This window comes from Cyclopterus lumpus, chromosome 18 (genome assembly GCF_009769545.1).
Source record: "Cyclopterus lumpus isolate fCycLum1 chromosome 18, fCycLum1.pri, whole genome shotgun sequence".
NCBI lineage: Eukaryota > Metazoa > Chordata > Actinopteri > Perciformes > Cyclopteridae > Cyclopterus > Cyclopterus lumpus.
This window is the reverse complement of record NC_046983.1, coordinates 3718192-3736866: the sequence shown is the minus strand read 5'-3', so window position 1 is coordinate 3736866 and position 18675 is coordinate 3718192. Positions and strand designations below refer to the sequence as shown.

The 18675-nt window shown below is 44.5% G+C and overlaps 1 protein-coding gene across 1 annotated transcript in view; it reads right to left on the bottom strand.

Moving 5' to 3' along the window:
* tnfsf10l (TNF superfamily member 10, like) overlaps positions 1-16744 on the bottom strand; it is a 45556-nt gene extending 28812 nt beyond the window's left edge. Inside the window, exon 1 of the mRNA XM_034557666.1 lies at positions 16177-16744. Within this exon, the coding sequence (XP_034413557.1) occupies positions 16177-16398 (222 nt within the window). The 5' untranslated portion in view covers positions 16399-16744. The remainder of the gene's footprint in view (positions 1-16176) is intronic.
* Between the last annotated feature and the right edge of the window lie 1931 nt (positions 16745-18675).

The window sequence follows — 18675 nt, the reverse complement described above, 5'->3', positions numbered from 1 at the left end:
TCTTAACAATGTTTTTGATCAAAACTACTTCTGACAAAGAGTTGATGAATGTCTTTGTATTCCCAGACAAAGGTTTTGGAGAGTAGTCTTTTGGTAGCCCATAATCTGATTTGCAGTTGAGCTGTTTTGAATTAAAAACTTCCCTCTTAAAGGGCACATATATAATTTTTTGGGGTAAATAACTCTTGATGACTTAGGTCTTAAGCAGTAAGTTCACCGGGACACAACGAGATCTGATATAACTGTTTAGTTGTTAATCTTTGTGATGATTTTGGCTCGGATGTCTTCCACAGAACCAACAACCTTTACGAATCTTTTACTCCATAAACAACGAACATGTTTTCTGAGTTTTGTTTAGAGGCATGAGGTCATCTTATTGGTTTATTTGTGTTCATGAAATGTCAAAAGGGATCCTTTTTTTTTTGTGGTGGACGCACAAATCAAACGCAGCCAATGTGACCAAGTATCCTCACGCAACGGTTTGACACTCGTTTTTTGTGGTGGACGCACAAAAGTCGTGCAACGCGTGTCAATTTCTCCTCGTTACACGCATGCGATGCGGTCTTTTCAAAATAAACCTCCGTCTTCGCATGAAGTAACTTATTTAGGTTTAGGCGACATAACTACTTAGCTTTGGGAAAAAGATGGCACCAACGGACCGCGTTTCACAAACTGACGTGTGGAAGTCACACAGATGCCAATAGTTTTGTTATTCATACATTCAACTGACCCCTCATGTCATTATTTGTAGTCTTTGTTCCTTTTTTGGGATGAAACTGCAGAACCTGCTGGAGCCAGAAGAGCAAAAAGAAAAAAACTGTACAAATATTATTTTTTGGCTTTGAACCTGAACTTTAATCACTCATAACTACTGTTCTCCAAATAGGAGCGCTAAACTGGGATCGTCTCTGGTGCACAGATGTTGGAGTGATCTGTGCACCTCTCAGAGAGAGAGAGAGATAGAGAGAGAGAGGGAGGGAGAGAGGGTCCAGGCTGACGGAGCTCCTGTGATCCCGACGCCAGCTCTCTCAGGATGCAGTGAACAATGCTCCACTGTTCCCTCCCATGTGCGAGTGTGTGCACATATGTATTGTGTGTGTGTGTGTGTGTGTGTTGTCTGGCCCCTCGCTGGACACCAAACCCTGAAAAGAATATCTGGTCTGGTCTGGGAGTTCCTGGGCAGTCCAAAAATCTAATTTGAAGGGATTAGGAAGAGGAGAGGTTGGCCACGTAACTCAAATCCAGCAGGCAAGAGTTTTTGACTGTGTGTGTGTGAGTGCGTGTGCATGCGTGTGTGTGTGTGTGTGTGTGTAAGGGGATGAACAGCGAACGCTGAGGGAAAATGAAGAAGAGAGTTGGCTGTATTTCAGTGTACTTTCTTCTTTTGTGACGGAACGGACAAGACAAGAAAATGTTTTTGGGAGATAACAGCTGAGACCTCGCTAGCACCACATTAATTTAATCTTTACCCAAACACGGAGGCGGAGAGATACACAAATGAAACACACTGCGGTACAGCGTCCTGCTGTGTAACTTCATTGTCTGGGGGAGGAGAGCAGTGCACTAATAGAAAGGCAAACGGAAAATAATGACTCTCACGATGTTTTAATGTGGAAAAAAAAACTTATTTCCGCAAATAACAGACTCGTTAAATTTAAAGTTTTTATATTTGGTCCCAAGTGATGTCGGACTGAGGGGGTTAGGGATCGGTGGTGTGTGGGAGAAACAACTTTAACTTCTCTTCAACTTAAAAAAACCCACTTCAAACAAACAAACACAGGACTTTAACCCAGGAGACCACTGTGCATGTCCTGTGTAAAACCAGAAGTACTTTTTTTTAAGTACACCAACGGCGTTGTTTTTTATTTATGTTGATACGTTGTAACTTTTGTTACGTTACGTGGTTACATAGTTACGGTACATCGTCACATTATATCATTACGGTACATCGTCACGGTACATCGTCACGGTATATCTTTACGGTACATCTTTACGGTACATCGTCACGGTACATCTTTACAGTACATCGTCACGGTACATCTTTACAGTACATCGTCACGGTACATCTTTACAGTACATCGTCACGGTACATCTTTACAGTACATCGTCACGGTACATCTTTACAGTACATCGTCACGGTACATCTTTACGGTACATCGTCACGGTACATTGTTACGGTACATTGTTACGGTACATCGTTACGTCATGTAGTTACATTTTTTTCAAGTTATTCATTTACACCTCTACAAAAAACAGTCAAAATGCCACTAATCGCAGCCTGCCGTTATCTATGATGTCGAGTAGTTTAGTGAACGTTTTATGTCCTCATAAACACCCGTACGTCTCGTTTCTCATGAAGCGGGTGTGCTGGTGATTTATGACCTTTGCACTCGAAGCTACAACTGGTTGAGTGTTTGGTTCGTTTATCTGCACTCGAGACATTTTACAATCCGTTAAAAACTGCCCTGGTTGACGTTTTTTTTTAAGCGTCGTACACACAACATACAAGCTTCTGGTAATTGTGTGGTGTGTGCAAGGGGGAGGGTGCTTTTAAAAGTTGTTTTAATTTTTTTTTATGTGACAACGCATGTGTGTTTATGTGCTTGTGTGTGCTTTGGCTTTGTATCCATGATTTGTTCTGGTTTTTAATATAAATTCATGCGTCTTCCCCAGTTTGTCAGGGCTTTAGTGTCTCTGGCGCGGTGCCAATGTAGGTTTATGCGTTAAAGCGGCCCGCTTTGCTCGCAAAGGTATTTACTAGGTTACTTTTTAAAGGTAATTTTGATTGCAAACAGTGGATAAAGTGAGCCCAACTAAAAGCCCTACCAGAGCCCAGTACACATACAAACAGCTTTCAGGGGAGTATTTTTAGGATCTTAGCCAAAGGAACAATCATTATAGGATCAGAGATCAGAAAACACTGCTTTTTGACATGGTTTCCTGGAACCACATGCGCCCTTTTAAAATAAAATATCAATGTATATTTGTGTTGAAGTCTCAATCTGCCTCACTCTCGATTGCTTGTGACAGGGCTGTAGTCCGCTGCTCTGGAGAGACTTTTACATATTTGGCGCTGTGAATAAAACCGGGCTTTGGAAATTGATCCTCGAATCGCCGTTCATCACGAAACACGAGGACGTCCAGGGCCCAAAAGGTGGGGGAAAAAAACCCACCTGATCCTCGACTTCCAAACTCTACCTCCGCTTCCCCTCTTCTCAATGGCTCACTTGTCTTTCCTTGAAACGCCAGTCATCTGGGAAATGTGTGTTTGGTCTTCCCAAACTTCCCAAGATAATGGCAGCAGGTGCTCTTTTTATATATATATATATATATATATATATATATATATATATATCCAGAGATGAGTTCAAGGTCAGGACGATGAGTTGAATGGAAAGCGAAACAGTTCTGATGACAAGCTCGTGATTCACGCGCGATGATAACGATGTGTTGGCATTTCGCCCAATTTTAGACATTCTGTTGACTTGAAGATCACGTACCAGAGCAGTCGCTGCTGATTTCTGATGACGGTCAAAACTAAATGAGGGGATGATTAAGATAAAACCGGGCTTTGATCTTTGTTCTCGCCATATCCTCACGAAAAAAATACCGTCTTTGAACCTTGATTTCTCTCCCTCCCCCCCCCCCTTTTTTTTTATGACACACAAGCGCTGCACTGATTGCTGCTTTTAAAAAAGGTTCTGCATTAATAGGCGTTTTATTGCGGCACACGTGCAGCTGCAGCCGCTGGGCGAGTTGAGAAGAGATGAAAATAGAACCACGTAGGGACTGATTTCTATAGCGATGACCACATTCATGTTCATAATGTAAAAGAACGGACCATTCTCTTTTGGAGCACTTTAAAGATGGTGGAGGCAGAACGTTCCACAACCACCTTTGAGCATTGTGTAATTCAAACGGTACAAACAAGCCTCGGCCATTTCAATCATCCTTCTGACAGCAGCCTGTACTATGTGATACCTTACCAATGGGTACTTCATTCAATGCACAGCAGGTGAATGGAAGGCGTGTGTGTGTGTGTGTGTGTGTGTGTACACCCCCCCAGATTGAAACATTTAACTATAAGCATCGTTTCAGAGCCAAGAGGAGGTGCAGAAGTCTGTTATTCCTGCTTTGAATCCCGGCAAACAAACAAACCAGAAAGCGTACACATTATAAATTATTGGATAATGAGCTTCAGGTAGTGATTCTTTTTCGCCAAAAGAGACATGCAAACATATGGCCCGCACATGCTTTCACTAAAGTCCACTATGAAATCAGACTAGGAGATAATCTGCTTCTGCTTAGAGGCATTAATGTAAGTACCGGCAAGCGTGTTCACACGCTTTGCATATTCTGTTCAGCGAGTTAGCGTTCTATTGTGGTTCAGGAATGATGCAAGTGATGCGGCCAGTTTATTATTTGTTTACCTGCGAGCTTCACCGCAACTCGTTTGTGTTTTCGCGATTGCGCGTCTGCATGCAAATGGTTGCCAGAGCGATGTTAGCTGACCCCTCCCAGCCCTTTTGCGTGTGGAACTGTGACCTCTCTTTGTCAATTTTGCAATTTTTTTGGATTCCATCCAGTTTAAATAAAGTGTGACGACTGGGTGGAACCCGCCCGCTGATATTCCAGTCATTCCTTTCGTCTTTATTTTTCCTCCTTTCACTTCCTTGTTACCGTGAAAAACAATTGAGAGCGACTCCGTGGAAGTCGAAGCTGAAAGTTGTAAAATGTACCTTCGGAGTTTATTGTGACTCCCGAGCCGACCTTATCTGAGTTAAGCGTGAACCTTCGCCCTCGTTTCCTGAAGGGTTAGGTTTCTGCTTCTCGTCATCTGGCTCACGGCGAGAAAAAGGAAGAGACAAGCCGAGTACAGGACTTTCCAGTTAGTCACCTGTGCACGCATACCAACGGGGGGAAGAAAAGGAGCGCTGGAGGCGACCGGGTTGATGTGGTGCAGACGGAGAGAGATTTAAAAGTTAGATGGATGGGGGAGAGGAAAATCTAGTGGTGCGAGCAGGCGACCTCTAATTGATGCCTGACGTAAACACGCAATGGACAACAAACAGTGCACCAAGTGAAGAAAGAAAAAGTAAATATATCAATATGGCTTCTATTAATCTGCGATGCCTTGGGGATAACACGCCCCGGACTATTACGTAGAACAAGCAGCGGTGTTTACGCCTGTCTTTCTCTTTTCTCCCCGACTCTTGGGATCAAGATTACATGAATGCCTGTCGAACCCCCACACACACACCTATCAATCGGACCGGCAGTAACCGGATCGGACGTGGTAGATTATGGGATGTTGCAGGCCAAATTCAGACAGAAGAAGGCTACTTGTCTTGGTCCATTGGGACCAGTTGACTTATAGATGTAATCTGTCTTCTCTGAGACCGGCGCTAATGGTTGCTCCGTGCAAACCGATCTGAATCAGGCAAACAGCTGGACATCATTTGGGGTCCTTCTACCCGAGGTGTCCTTCAGGTATCAGGCTGCAGCTGTGATCTGATTTCAGCTTCATCCAATGAGCCACTTAGCAAATGGTTTTCCACCACTGGATGACGACATGTGGGGAAACTTGAAGTTCGGGAACTAAAAGTTTGCCCGGAGTTCGCACTATGAAGCGAAGGCAGTTGAGGTCAGCTGTGGGGTCCTTTGGGTGCTTGTGGGTGGGCAGGTCCTTCGGGTGCTTGTGGGTGGGCAGGTCCTTCGGGTGCTTGTGGGTGGGCAGGTCCGGCATGGGTGGGCAGCAAAAAGTGTCTGTGAATGTGTTTTTCTGTGTGCGGAGCCAGCGAGCGAGCATGACTCAACTGAAGCCTTTCACAAGTGTTATTGTTCTCTCGGAGATTGTGGCCGATCCGTGTTTTCTCTGGCGGGGTCCAGACGTTCCCACAAGAATGACAAAAACAAGGAAAGTGGGCACTTTGAATGGTTATTTTTAAGATAAAGGTTAGAGCTATTTCTAGAAATGTGCTAACCAATGCCTTTTCACATCATGCTCAACATGGCAAAATGAAAACAAGCAGCCCAGGGTTAAGATGTTATGTTATATTAGCTGCATGACTTAAAATGATAACAACTCATTTGGAGGTCCCATGGCATCCCTCCTGTGTGTGGGATATTGTAGTAATGCACGAATGAGTCACTGCACACATAATGTAGAAATAATAGTGCAATAATGTAGATAATTTAGGGTCACTGCGCAAATAACAAATCCAAATATTTGCAGTTTTCTCAAAATGATGTACTTCTTAATATACTAAGAATGTATGATCTCTTATGTATACATCGCATTTCTAATTCTTTGGATCTAATACATTTCCTCTATTAAATATTAAAACTAAATGCAAATATCTGTAGAAGGATATCTGTCATCTGGGTTTTCTTTACAAGTAAAGCATTGACACTAGAAATCCACCACTTTAATGCGCAGTTTAAACATTTATTAGAAATGCCAATATTGCGGATGACACTGAAAACGACCACTCTTCATCAAGCCAGACGTCAACAACATTCCACAGCGAGGTCAAAAGGTCATCACCGGCTGTCACCCTGACCGATCACCCCTTTTTACATCGCAGCGGATTCGGAACGAGTCGGTAAAGACGAGCCAATAAAACACCCAAAATACAACAAAGTCCGTGAATGGATCCCATACTTTTGCTCGTTAAAAAACATGTTCCTCATTTCAGTCGTCGCTTCAATCTGTCACACTTCGTTCGGGTAAAAAAACAACAACCACGGATTGTAATTTTAAAGCCACACCAAGGCTCCGAGAGCCCGTTTTCTGGCGGCTGCTGCCTGTCGACGTGCCGCGCGTCGGCCTTTTTTTCCTTCTTTCTTAATTGAAGCCATTGTCGCGAGTCTCGTGCAGCATGTCGAGAGACATCTTGAACGTCTCACGAGAGTCGTCTCGTTTACCAGCTCTTTTTTATTGATTTCTTAAAGGGCCAGAGAAACAGATTCTTTGCTACTATTATTTTTGCAATGACAAAGATGTCTTCACCTTTCTGAGATGTTAATCCAGCTCCTTCCTCCGATCCGAAATTTGGTGGAGACATTAATTTCTAACTTCAACTTTGACTTGGCTCTTTTTCTCAAAACATTTCGGTCCAAGAAAATTCAGAGAAGTCTTTGTCCTCAAACCCCTAAAATAAACCATCGTGACTTAAAAATAGCCCTTTTCAACCCTCTCGGTCACAATCTAGATTCGTCTCAACTAGCCCACTCTATTCATAATATTTTGGAAGCAGCAAAACCGGACATCTAGACACACAATACTCCATCAGACACGTGTTTTCATAACCTTCATGCAAGATGTTTATCTCCTCCGCAAAGAGGCCACGGCATCCAAGTGCAGTAGCTGGACTTCTGTCTTTTTGGTCCAAACAGCGTGTTGGCATTTATTTCCTCTGGAAAGGCTTTTAAGATCTGGATCTGGGGTTTGGATAAACTAGAATATGGCTGGAGCATATTTTTCGAATGAATTACACGCAAGTTTCAACATAGATGTTAGTGAAATCACCTCTGTCGTGACCTCTGGAAACAGGATCTATGAGACTGGCCGATTAACATCTTGCATTTACATGGTGATCTCCTCAGTGGGCCTCCGGGCCATGAACAGAAACCAGTGTTTGACAGTTTCGGCCTGTTGTAACTTCTTTTATTTACACATATCTGCATGTTTTTAGTTAGCACTGAGGGACTGTGTTAGAGATACAGACACTTGTTGTACAATGTGGGAACACAGATGTTTAACTGTGCCGTGTGATTTTTAAGATATCAAATAAAAGCAAAAGATTTCAAAACTCTTCATTCACTTTTTCAAGTTTTATCAGCAACAACTGAGCTTTAATTAAAGACCCTGAATTACAGTCATCTAAGATGTTAAGACGCGCAACAGCCGAAGATCGACTTCTTTCTTTTTTTTTACCGACGATGACTCGTGCCGATGCAGATTTTAAAAACAAAACGCCAGACATTCGCTGACTCGTTCGTCGAACCTTTTATATCTCCGGAGCTAACAAGACAAAATCGCTGTGCCGTGATCTCACGATGAGGCCAACGTCTGCACTCCTGCGCAGACCAAACTTCAAGCAAAGAGTCACGTTATTTAAAAGTCTTTACTCCTTTTCCCCAGAGCTTTTTACTCTGGGTTTCTCTTCAGCAGCTGCAGAAAAAAGCCAAATCCCTGCGATTGATTCCCCGAGTCACGGAGGACCAAGAACCTCAACGGAGAGCCGAGGAAGTGGAACGTCAGCGATTATGTTTTTGGGGTCGCGCTTTCGTTAAAAGCCCCCCCCCCCCCCCAAAAAAAAACCGTGTTCTTGACGCTGCGATTCGTGGAAGTGGGAGGCAAGACGGGAAAAATAACCTTGGAGGGGTTGGACGGAGGAAAGAGTTCACCGGTTGTTTAATTGGTACAGAAATGAGAGCCGACGGGGGGGACAGGAGGGTTTTGTTACTGAGAGAGTTCAGAGTCAATCCGCTGATATCAGAGAGAGAACAAGCGTGTGTGTGTGTGTGTGTGTGTGTGTGTGAGGAAATCCTTGGATTGGACAGATTTTCAACTGACACTAACAAGCCCTCCTTCTATTGCCAGGACAGAGATGTCTGCCCATTCCCAGAGTCAGATCATGTCAGACCTACTGGAACTTTCCATCCAATCAACCATTGGCCAAATTGCGCACACACACACACACACCTTTTAAGGACATAACAGTATATTTAAGCAATATGTATGTTGAAAGAAGGAGGTAACCTCCGCTTCTGCTGAAGCGGATGCAGTTGTGTCTTAAAACCTGCATTCTCTCTTCTGACCACCAGGGGGCGACTCCTCTGGTTGTATAGAAGTCTATGCTTCATGTGTTAAAGCTGCATTCTCTCTACTGACCACCAGGGGGCGACTCCTCTGGTTGTATAGAAGTCTATAGAAAATGACTCTACTTCTCTGTTGATATATTCAAATCACAAAGCAACCTTTAGAAAAACACAGAAAACCAATGTTCTGTACTTTCCCTTTCAAATATCTTCATCTCCACAATATTTTCCACTTGTCACCCCGAACCATAACCCAAAGTCCATCCATGGTGCGACTGGTTCCAACAGGGCAACGCAGCTTGCCTCTCCTTTGATGATACACACATAGAGCGTATGGGGGATTTGGTTTCCACATGCTTGGAGCCACGTAGTGCTCTTACAGGGGGAGGTCTGAGATGAGGGAAGACGGATGGATCAGAGGAAGGACTTTTTAACGTAGGGGGTGAACACAGAAAAAAAAAACATGCTCCAACTCGTACTATAAATCTTTAACCATCCCGTTTCCTGGTAACACCGCCCATTATGAAGCCGTCTCTACAAGCTTTTATTTACATAAACTGAACCATTCTGCACAGGCGTCGTTTTTCAGACTTCAGAATGGAGTAAAAACTCCAAAGTCTGTTTAGTTTAACAAAGACGTACTTCATACAAACTACATTTCCAGTTATTAATTACCTAAGTATTGTAAAACTGATGCAACTTGTCTTTACTTACTGTAAAGATCCACCCGATTTGAAAACAGAAAAGCTTTCACAAAGCCGATGCACAGTACAATAATTCACTACTGGGCTTTGAGGAGAGATGAGAATCAACACTCAGCCGGCTCTGCAGTCGACGGGTCGGTGCCGATGGGACGACGCTGAAGACAGGTGCAGCGAGGTTCATTAGCAGCACCGGTATCAGACCCCAGATGTGGAGGAGGTCTATTAGGGCCCTGGAATCGTCCCAGCAACGTTTATCAGCCCTTTATAGCCATGTTGACTAGGCAAACAGTGATAACACACAGCACCAGCTGTTGGCACGCACACACACACACACACAGCTGTAGCCACATCCTAATGAGCATTCCAACGCGGGAAGACAAATATCCTGTTTTCACGCGTCAAGCTGCTGAACCAAGGTTGCGTGTTTAGCGGATCTGCACTCCATCAGATGACGTAACGCGTAGCAACAGACTCCTCGCTCTTTTTATTTTAGCTATTTATTTACGAACAGTCACTTATGAGACACTTTTGGTGAGCAGACACGATGTTTGCTAACTTTCATTACCTCAGAGGCTGTGCTAGAAATCTTGTCTCGGGGGTCCTTGACGGGGGGGGGGGGGGGGTTAGAGATTACTTAACGGAGAGAAACAGGAAAGATTGGGAGCAAAGATGATGCGCCCAAAGGTCGCAGATGAGGCTCAATAGCTGCAAAGATTTGCTTAATTTTTGGAGCAAAATGTATTGAGTCCTTTACCAAAGACAGAAAACGGTGTTTCCTAAAGATAATAAATAATATTTGTTTGCATTAGTCTCGGATCATTTATATTCTGCTCGTTCCAACACGTCACAACCCAAGATGCCAACAGCTTTACCTTTTTATTCAAATGAAAAATATACCGGACTTCACACGTTTAATCGACATTGCAGCCGACATATTTGGTCTTTTTCGGAGAGTTCATGCTTAAACGATGATCCGCTGAGTTTGGAGACAAAAGGAGCCAGAAGAGTTCATCAGAGTTTAAATCTCTTACGGTTTGACATTGATCATTTCAGTTTCCCCGTCACAAGGACACATTCTTCTTGTTCGGCTCTAAAAGGGAGCTTTCAAATGTTTGGAACAATGCAAAGACATTAAAAGTCTTAATTAAAGGACCTCATCTTCTCGTCTCCGTCTTCCTTTTCATTCATTTGTGAGGAAACACATTGCGTCTCCTCACAAATGTCTTAACGGGAAATCAGACCAGGACGTGTCCCGCCAGACAATCTCGAGTTGAGTGTTTGACCATATTTAGATTTTATGATTACAAGTCACTTACGAGTATTTTTCAAGGTCCCTATAAACTTTCTGCCATTACGGGACACGTTCTGACAATTATCCCCCCTGACCACCCCATAGACGTCCTAATAATCTGACATTTGGATGGAGTGGTGAGGTACGCCAATCGCTGGCCATGTCCCCGAAAAAGAACATCGAGACGTACCGCGCCACCCGGTGGTTTGTGGACCTCGAGTCCGATTGGATTTACCACAGTTACCATATTTAAAATTAACTCTTTTATTGTTTCCACCCAATTTTAGCAACCAAATTGAGGGCCTGACTTTAGAGTTTTGTCTTCCATGTATGCAGTACACCTTTGAGCCACATGTTGGCGTCGCTCTGATAATCGCAGCCTTTCTTATATGAAACAACTCTAATACGAAACACGAGGGTACATTCTGTTTGTTTTACGGACGAGGGGAAGAAGACAAAAACAAGAAGAGCTTGTAAACGCCACCTGAATGCGTTTATTTAGTCTCATTCATGAAGTATTTAACGTGTGTGTGTGTGTGTGTTTTCAATAACACATGAAACGAAAGAGATTCATTAAAAATCTCCTCTAAATGGCTTGGTTTTTATTTTTACATAAAAAATAAAATGTATGAAGTGATGTGGAAAAGGCAGTAAAAACGGCGAGGAACGATTTATGGATACGACCGTTTGAGAATTGTGTGGCGTTGGTTTGTGCTTTTTTATTTATTTATTTATTTCAAAAATGTGCGTCCACGAAAAACAAAAGAAAACACATTTCGGCATTCCTGTTCCTCTGGGATTACTTTTAGTTTGTGTCCTCTCCGTCTTTCACTTTTCAGCCACGCTGCGCTCTTGTTTGTGTGCGTTACACCCAAATAAACGCCTCCCGTAACTTTGGCCACGGGCCCGTGTTTAGATGCACGGAGCGCGCACACACACATCCACTGCCAAAGAATCACTTAACTCACTCCTACCTCCTAAGAGAAAAGAAAGAAGAACGGCTTGTGTCTCTCTCTCTCTCTCATCCTAAAACTCTCTCTCTCTCTCTTGTCCTAAAACTCTCTCTCTCTCTCGTCCTAAAACTCTCTCTCTCTATCGTCCTAAAACTCTCTATCTCTTGTCCTAAAACTCTCTCTCTCTCTCATGTCCTAAAACTCTCTCTATCGTCCTAAAACTCTCTCTCTCTCTCATGTCCTAAAACTCTCTCTCTCTCGTCCTAAAACTATCTGTAACTCGTCCTAAAACTCTCTCTCTCTCTCGTCCTAAAACTGTCTGTAACTCGTCCTAAAACTCTCTCTCTCTCTCGTCCTAAAACTCTCTCTCGTCCTAAAACTGTCTGTAACTCGTCCTAAAACTCTCTCTCTCTCTCGTCCTAAAACTGTCTGTAACTCGTCCTAAAACTCTCTCTCTCTCTCGTCCTAAAACTCTCTCTCGTCCTAAAACTGTCTGTAACTCGTCCTAAAACTCTCTCTCTCTCTCGTCCTAAAACTGTCTGTAACTCGTCCTAAAACTCTCTCTCTCTCTCGTCCTAAAACTCTCTCTCGTCCTAAAACTGTCTGTAACTCATCCTAAAACTCTCTATCGTCCTAAAACTCTCTCTCTCTCATGTCCTAAAACTGTCTGTAACTCGTCCTAAAACTCTCTCTCTCTCTCTCGTCCTAAAACTCTCTCTCTCGTCCTAAAACTCTCTCTCGTCCTAAAACTCTCTCTCTCTCTCTCTCTCTCTTGTCCTAAAACTGTCTGTAACTCGATTCTCCGATTTGTACTTGAACCATAACACTAGAGACTGCAGGCGGGCAGGAGGTGAAAAGACAGAGAGAGAGAGGAAGGTGTGATGAAGAGAGAGAGAGAGAGAGAGAGAGGGGGGTGGGGGGGCAAATGTGTATTTTGGCAATGGAGTCTGGTGTGGGAGGTTTATATTAGTACATTAAAAGCTTTTAATGAATTCTAAATATTTGCGGTGGAGCATTTTTATTTGACTCTAAATTGGGGTCCGATGATGAACATGTGTGTGCACCTGTGTGTGTGTTTTTGTTTGTTTTCACACACACACAGTCAATGACGCCAAACCCCTCCAACCCCCCATAATGCACACATGTTGCATGACCTTCCCATCGGCACACAAACGCACACAAACACACACACACACACACACACTCTTGTTATACGACATCCATTGATCCTCAAATGGTAACGCTGACCTTCACCTTCACCAATAAAACCTGATCCGGTGTGAAACCCCGGGGTAAATATACCGGGCCTATACCGGTCCATACTGCGCTATAGGAGGGAGCCTCCGACATGTCTTGGCAACAACAGCTGAGGCCACACAGGGAGGCCGGACTGGGAAAAGGCTGTGTGTGTGTGTGTGTGTGTGTGTGTGTGTGTGTGTGTGTGTGAATACATGGATGACCACCAACACTATGTTCTAGCAGGTCTCTGCGGCCGTGTGCAAACGGGAGCTTTTTCTTTTAATGTCACGTCACAGGAGTGTGTGTGAAGGTCATGTGAGGTCAACTTTGGCCTGCTGGTCGAGAGTCAAGAAGATTTCTGTCTTGATTTGACCGTAGACTGTATATAAGAAGTAAACGTTGTCACCGTGATGGACTTCTATACGACCAGAGGAGTCGCCCCCTGGTGGTCAGGAGAGATGAATCGACTGCAGCTCTACCTTTTATCTGTAAAAAGCAGAACGTACCAGCTCCCACTGATCCAACCTACAATCTGATCTGAAATGACCTCGGCAGGTTTCTTTGTCGACGCGACACATATTTCTATATTTCTGTGTTACCACAGGTAACCGCATAAGATCACACGCAACAACACACTTTCAATCACAGTGAACACTGGTAGGAAATACTTTTTTTGGGGTTGCTAAACGGACCACACACACACATGTGTGCACACACCCCAAGAAACATCCACAGTAAGCTAAAACTTCTTCTGAGTCAGACCACACACACACACACACGCGCACACACACACACACACCGGGTGTATTGTTGCATGTAGGGGTGAGTCAGCCTATCTGTGAACCCAAACAATAATAAAGTGGACCAGTGCAGTGTGAGGAATGGAATGCCAATCACACACACACACACACACACACACACACGCACACACACACAAAGCGAACGCAGTGAACACAGAAAAGACCCAAATTTCGCACAAATCAACACAACTGCCGTGAGAAGCAACAATGCATACACTACACTGTAATACATGCTTTGTAATATGTGCGTTACAGGAAGTTACCGGCAAGTAGCTCAGATGAATTGAAAATAAAATGGTGGTAAGAATGATATAAATACAATTGTTATAGTAGGTTCAATACGGAGGATGATTATTTATGTTAGATTTGTGTCCCTGTTTTCCTGTCCTTGTCTAATTGTTCGTATTTATTTGTTGTTGTATTTTGTTGTCTAGTAATGTGAGTTAATGTGTAACTTTGTAAAGGAAGATGTCGGTTAGAGGAAGTTAGTTACTGGTTACAGGAAGTCAGTGTCTGTTTCTACGCACTTATTGCAGCTAACTGCTACGTAGGCTAATTACATAAAACCATGTGAACGGGCTCATTTGTTTTTCCCGTTTCAATGTTTGTTCATTCCTCCGCTCACGGGACGCTAGGCGGTTGTCCTGGCAACAGAATGCCAATGAAAAGGCCGATTATTCTTGAGTTCACTATCCGCATGTCCACCCAGAGCTTGCTCGTGTGTGTGTGTGTGTGTGTGTGTGTGTGTGTGTTTGTTTGTTTGTTTGTTTGTTTGTTTTGTGAGTTGAATGCCGAGGTGACACCGGAGCGTTCCTCATTGTGGTCCCGGCTCAATGGATCCGAGAGTCTTTTGTCTGAACCGAGCCGGCATCGGGGCGGCGCCTCGGCTGCGATTCAAAGACCGAGGGGCCTGTTTCCAGATTTAAAAATAGCCGGCCTTCGCCTGAGAACCGGGGGGATTCCCAATCCTCCCCCTGGCAGACAATACACGGCTCCGTGTTTTCCACTTCAGTCTCATCTCCAAACTATTCCTCATCACGGTTTCCTGCCGCCTACGAAGGAGTCGTAACTTTAACGTTTAACTCGTCTAATGTGACGTGATAGAGCACGTACGATGCTTTCAGGGAGTGGAAGCAGAGCACGGGCGAACCATTTTCCCGTATATATCATGTGTTTCTCTCGTGGCAGGAAGGCCGTGCACGAGAAAGCACTGTGACCTCTGACACCAAGAGGTCAAACGCGCTAACGCCTGATTTTAAAGCCAGCGGTGTTTACATCACGAAGGTGTCGATCCAAGAGGGACAAAAGTACAAGCAACCTGTTTTCTTTTTAAACACAAAAGCAATAAGCAAAAAGACACCTTTTCATGTCATCTGTGCCGTCTCGCCAATTCAATGTGAACATTTGACATAAAGCTCCATCACATCCCAGGACGGCTCTAAAAGCGGACACCACACCTGTGTTGAAAACTCTCTCTCGAGTCTCGTTTGTCTTCCCTCCTCCCGAGTGAGAAAAGAAAAACCAACCTCCTCCTGAGCACGTTTACAGATCAAACTGGGACTCGGGCATCGGTTTCAAGCTACATCCGGGACCATTTGTCAAAAAGACCAATAAGAGCGCTTCCTCCGAGGAGTCAGACACCATAAGCAACACCTCTGGCTGTTGACCTCAACTTTAAACAATGTGTATGTGCCTTTTCCTGACATCCATAGCAGAGAAAGGCTGAGGATGTGGTGGTGGACCTCTCTCCCGTAGTCTCTTTCCTCCCCCATGTGCTGGACTCCACGCACACCAGCTGTGGAAGTGGCTGATTTTGTACTGGCATGTGATATCATGGAGATCCCCTTGTTGCTCTGGAGGTTGGAGGACGATACTGTATTCAACCATCCCTCCCTCACTGCTGACAACAGGCACAGTTACCTATCCGGTTATTTCAGGGGATATAAAAACAGGCTTAAAGCCGAGGGGGGTTATCCCACCTCTGCACACACAACCTCTGCAGCCCACTTCAAGGACTCTCTGTTGACCCGGTTCATGTAAGCACGTTTGCAGCCTGTTTAGTGGGCCGACTGGCGGACGGACTGCTCCTTCCCTCCCGGCCTCACGGCGTGGACATTCCGGATGGCTTTGTTTTCACAACTTCAAGAACTTCCAGAAAATCGTTCACACGCACACACATCAAACTTGTCGCAATAACCCGTCGATCACATTTCCAACGTGACACTCAGTAAATAGATCTTTTTTTCGCTAAATCCCTGCGCAAAAGAGCGCTTTTCCCCCTTTCTTCTCCCCCCCCTCCCTCCCTCCCCCCCTGCAGGATCGCAGCCTGCGCGGCGCATGGCCGCTCCGCCGCCAGCTCTTACCTGCGATATGGACATGTTCAGGTAGAGGAAGAGCCCCGTGGTGGACGCGATCTGCAGCACCACCACCACGATCACCACCATCGCCACCCACATCTTGGACGGCGCCTCGCGGCGCCTCGTCCCGCTCGGCCCGCCGGCCGGGACCATCATGTAGGTGGTGGACTCGCTGCTCACCGATCTGAAATAATCCTGGTGCTGCTGCTGTGCGCTCGGAGTGGCCATGGCATTCCCGGACGCATGAGCAGACCACGCACACGAAGCGAGGGAGCAGCGACAACAAAAACAACAACAAACAGAACAAAACAAAACAAAAGCTCCACAGACTCGAGGGGAGAAGAAAAAAACAAAAAAAAACAACGTGAAGCACAATTAGATCTCCATGCGTCCTCTGTTGCCGACGATGGGGCTTTTCATGGGGAGCGAGGGGGGGGGGGAGGAGACGCGGAGGAGGCGAGGAGCAAGCAGCAGAGGAGAGAGGCGACCTGGAAGTGTACAAAGTTTCGGATCTGTCCTCAGCTGCTGCGTAAAGAGGGTTTGGAGCTGCTGAAGGAGGCAGCGGCGGACTGATGGCTGCACGGCGGAGAGGGGGCTGGCTTAACCCCTTCATCACCCTGGAGCTCTCTCTCTCTCTCTCTCTCTCACACACACACACGCACACTTTCAGTTTCAACGTTTCAACAGCAGATAGATCATTTAAAGGTACAGTACTTTCAGTTGTCTTCATTATTTGTTCGAAACATATTTTTTTTTTTTAAATGCATATTAAAAAAAGTTATTTTCTCCTTTTTTTTTTTTAAATGACGAGATTTCTTTTTTTCGAGTTTCCTTGTTTCAGAACAGGTCCGTGCAGAGGGAGCAGCCTCTCTACATTCGTCATCCCTTATTATGTCATGATGTCTGTTGTTCTCTTTAAACAGTTTAGGAAAGGTTCTCAGTTGTTTCAGGACCAGCCGACAGAGGGCGCTCTCTCTTCGTTTGTCACCTCAGGACTTGGTGCTGAATTGGTAGTCAATAAAAAGGGCAATACAAAATAATAAAAAGAAGAAATATAAGCACAAAAAAAATCACTCTATTCATCCTTTTAAATGAGAATATTTCTTTATCCTCAATAAAGTGCATTTTCACAGTTTTCTGACGTTTCATCTAAACAAATAGGTCAAGTAATAGTCAGAATAATCAATAATTCTTTCATAAAGAAGAAAATATAGCGAAATGCAATTCAATTGAGATGTAGTTATTGGCATGAAAGCCTTTGAAGCAAAAAATAATCAAACACACAACAGTATTAATATGAATATTAACACAACATTAACAACACGATTACATTTCAACAAACCAATTTGAATTTGACACGATAACTCTTCCTCTGTTTTCTTTTGGTCGGTTTTATTTTGTATTTCTAGATTTTCTACCCTCTCTGTTCTCCGAGCTCGTGGTGTATTTCAATTATTTGCCAGATCATCTGTAGCAGCCGCGATCTGATATCAACTTGAACTTGAACTTCACAAAAAAAACTCACAAATCTGCACGCGGACCGCTGACTTTATCGTTGGATGAGATAAGACCTCATGGAAAGATGACTGAATCTATATTTCATTGATGCGGACAGCGTATTGCTGCGTGCCCTTAAAGCCTCCTTCCTGTCCTAAATCACCACCAACCGGAGCAGTGAGTCAGGATCATATTTACCCGAGCGACACTGTGTTTACAGTTCAGCTCTAACCCAGTGGTTCCCAAACTGTTTTTAGACCATGGCACAACCAGGAAGGTTGTTGTTGTTGTTTTGTCAATGCACCACAAGCCAGACTTCACAGGGCTGACACACAGGGACATTACGGGTAATTTAGAGTCAGCCACGATAAAAGGTTTTCTCGAAAAGGTTTTCTCAAGGATTTCTCAAGGCCTGAGAGGACTTTCTGTTCCTTCCCGACTATTTTGCTTGTTACTCTGAGCTGATGATGACGCAGATGGGTTTAGGAGTTGGTCGAAAGCCTTTGGCGTCTCGCACCGACTCCAAAGGCTTCATTGCGCGTTGGTATCGAGACGCAGAGGGCCACTACACAAGCGTTGGTATTTGAATTCCTGTAAGTGAGACCAGGCTGTGTGTGTTTTTTTATGTTCATCGGAGATCAGAGAGACCTCACACATGCATATGAGGTCAGTTAACAAGCAACACTCCAGTGGATGGATATTGGTCTTTCACCAGCAGCGAAAAGCCAGTCCTGTGAAGCCGTCAGCCAAGTAGTCCGACTTCAGTTCAGTTTAAAAGACACGCGACATCTAATCATACAATCAATCTTGTGGCACACCGGGCCCGTTCACACTTTGGGAATCACTGGTCTCAACAAAGGCCTTTCTTTTGTTTCCTTTTACATCACCACAAACAGATGGAAAAAGCTCTGCATGTGCCCAGCAGTCAGATGTTTATCAAGGATGGGAGGCAGATCAGATGGGTTTGCTTCAGTCAGACCGCTACGGGCCGTCAGAGGGCCGTCAGAG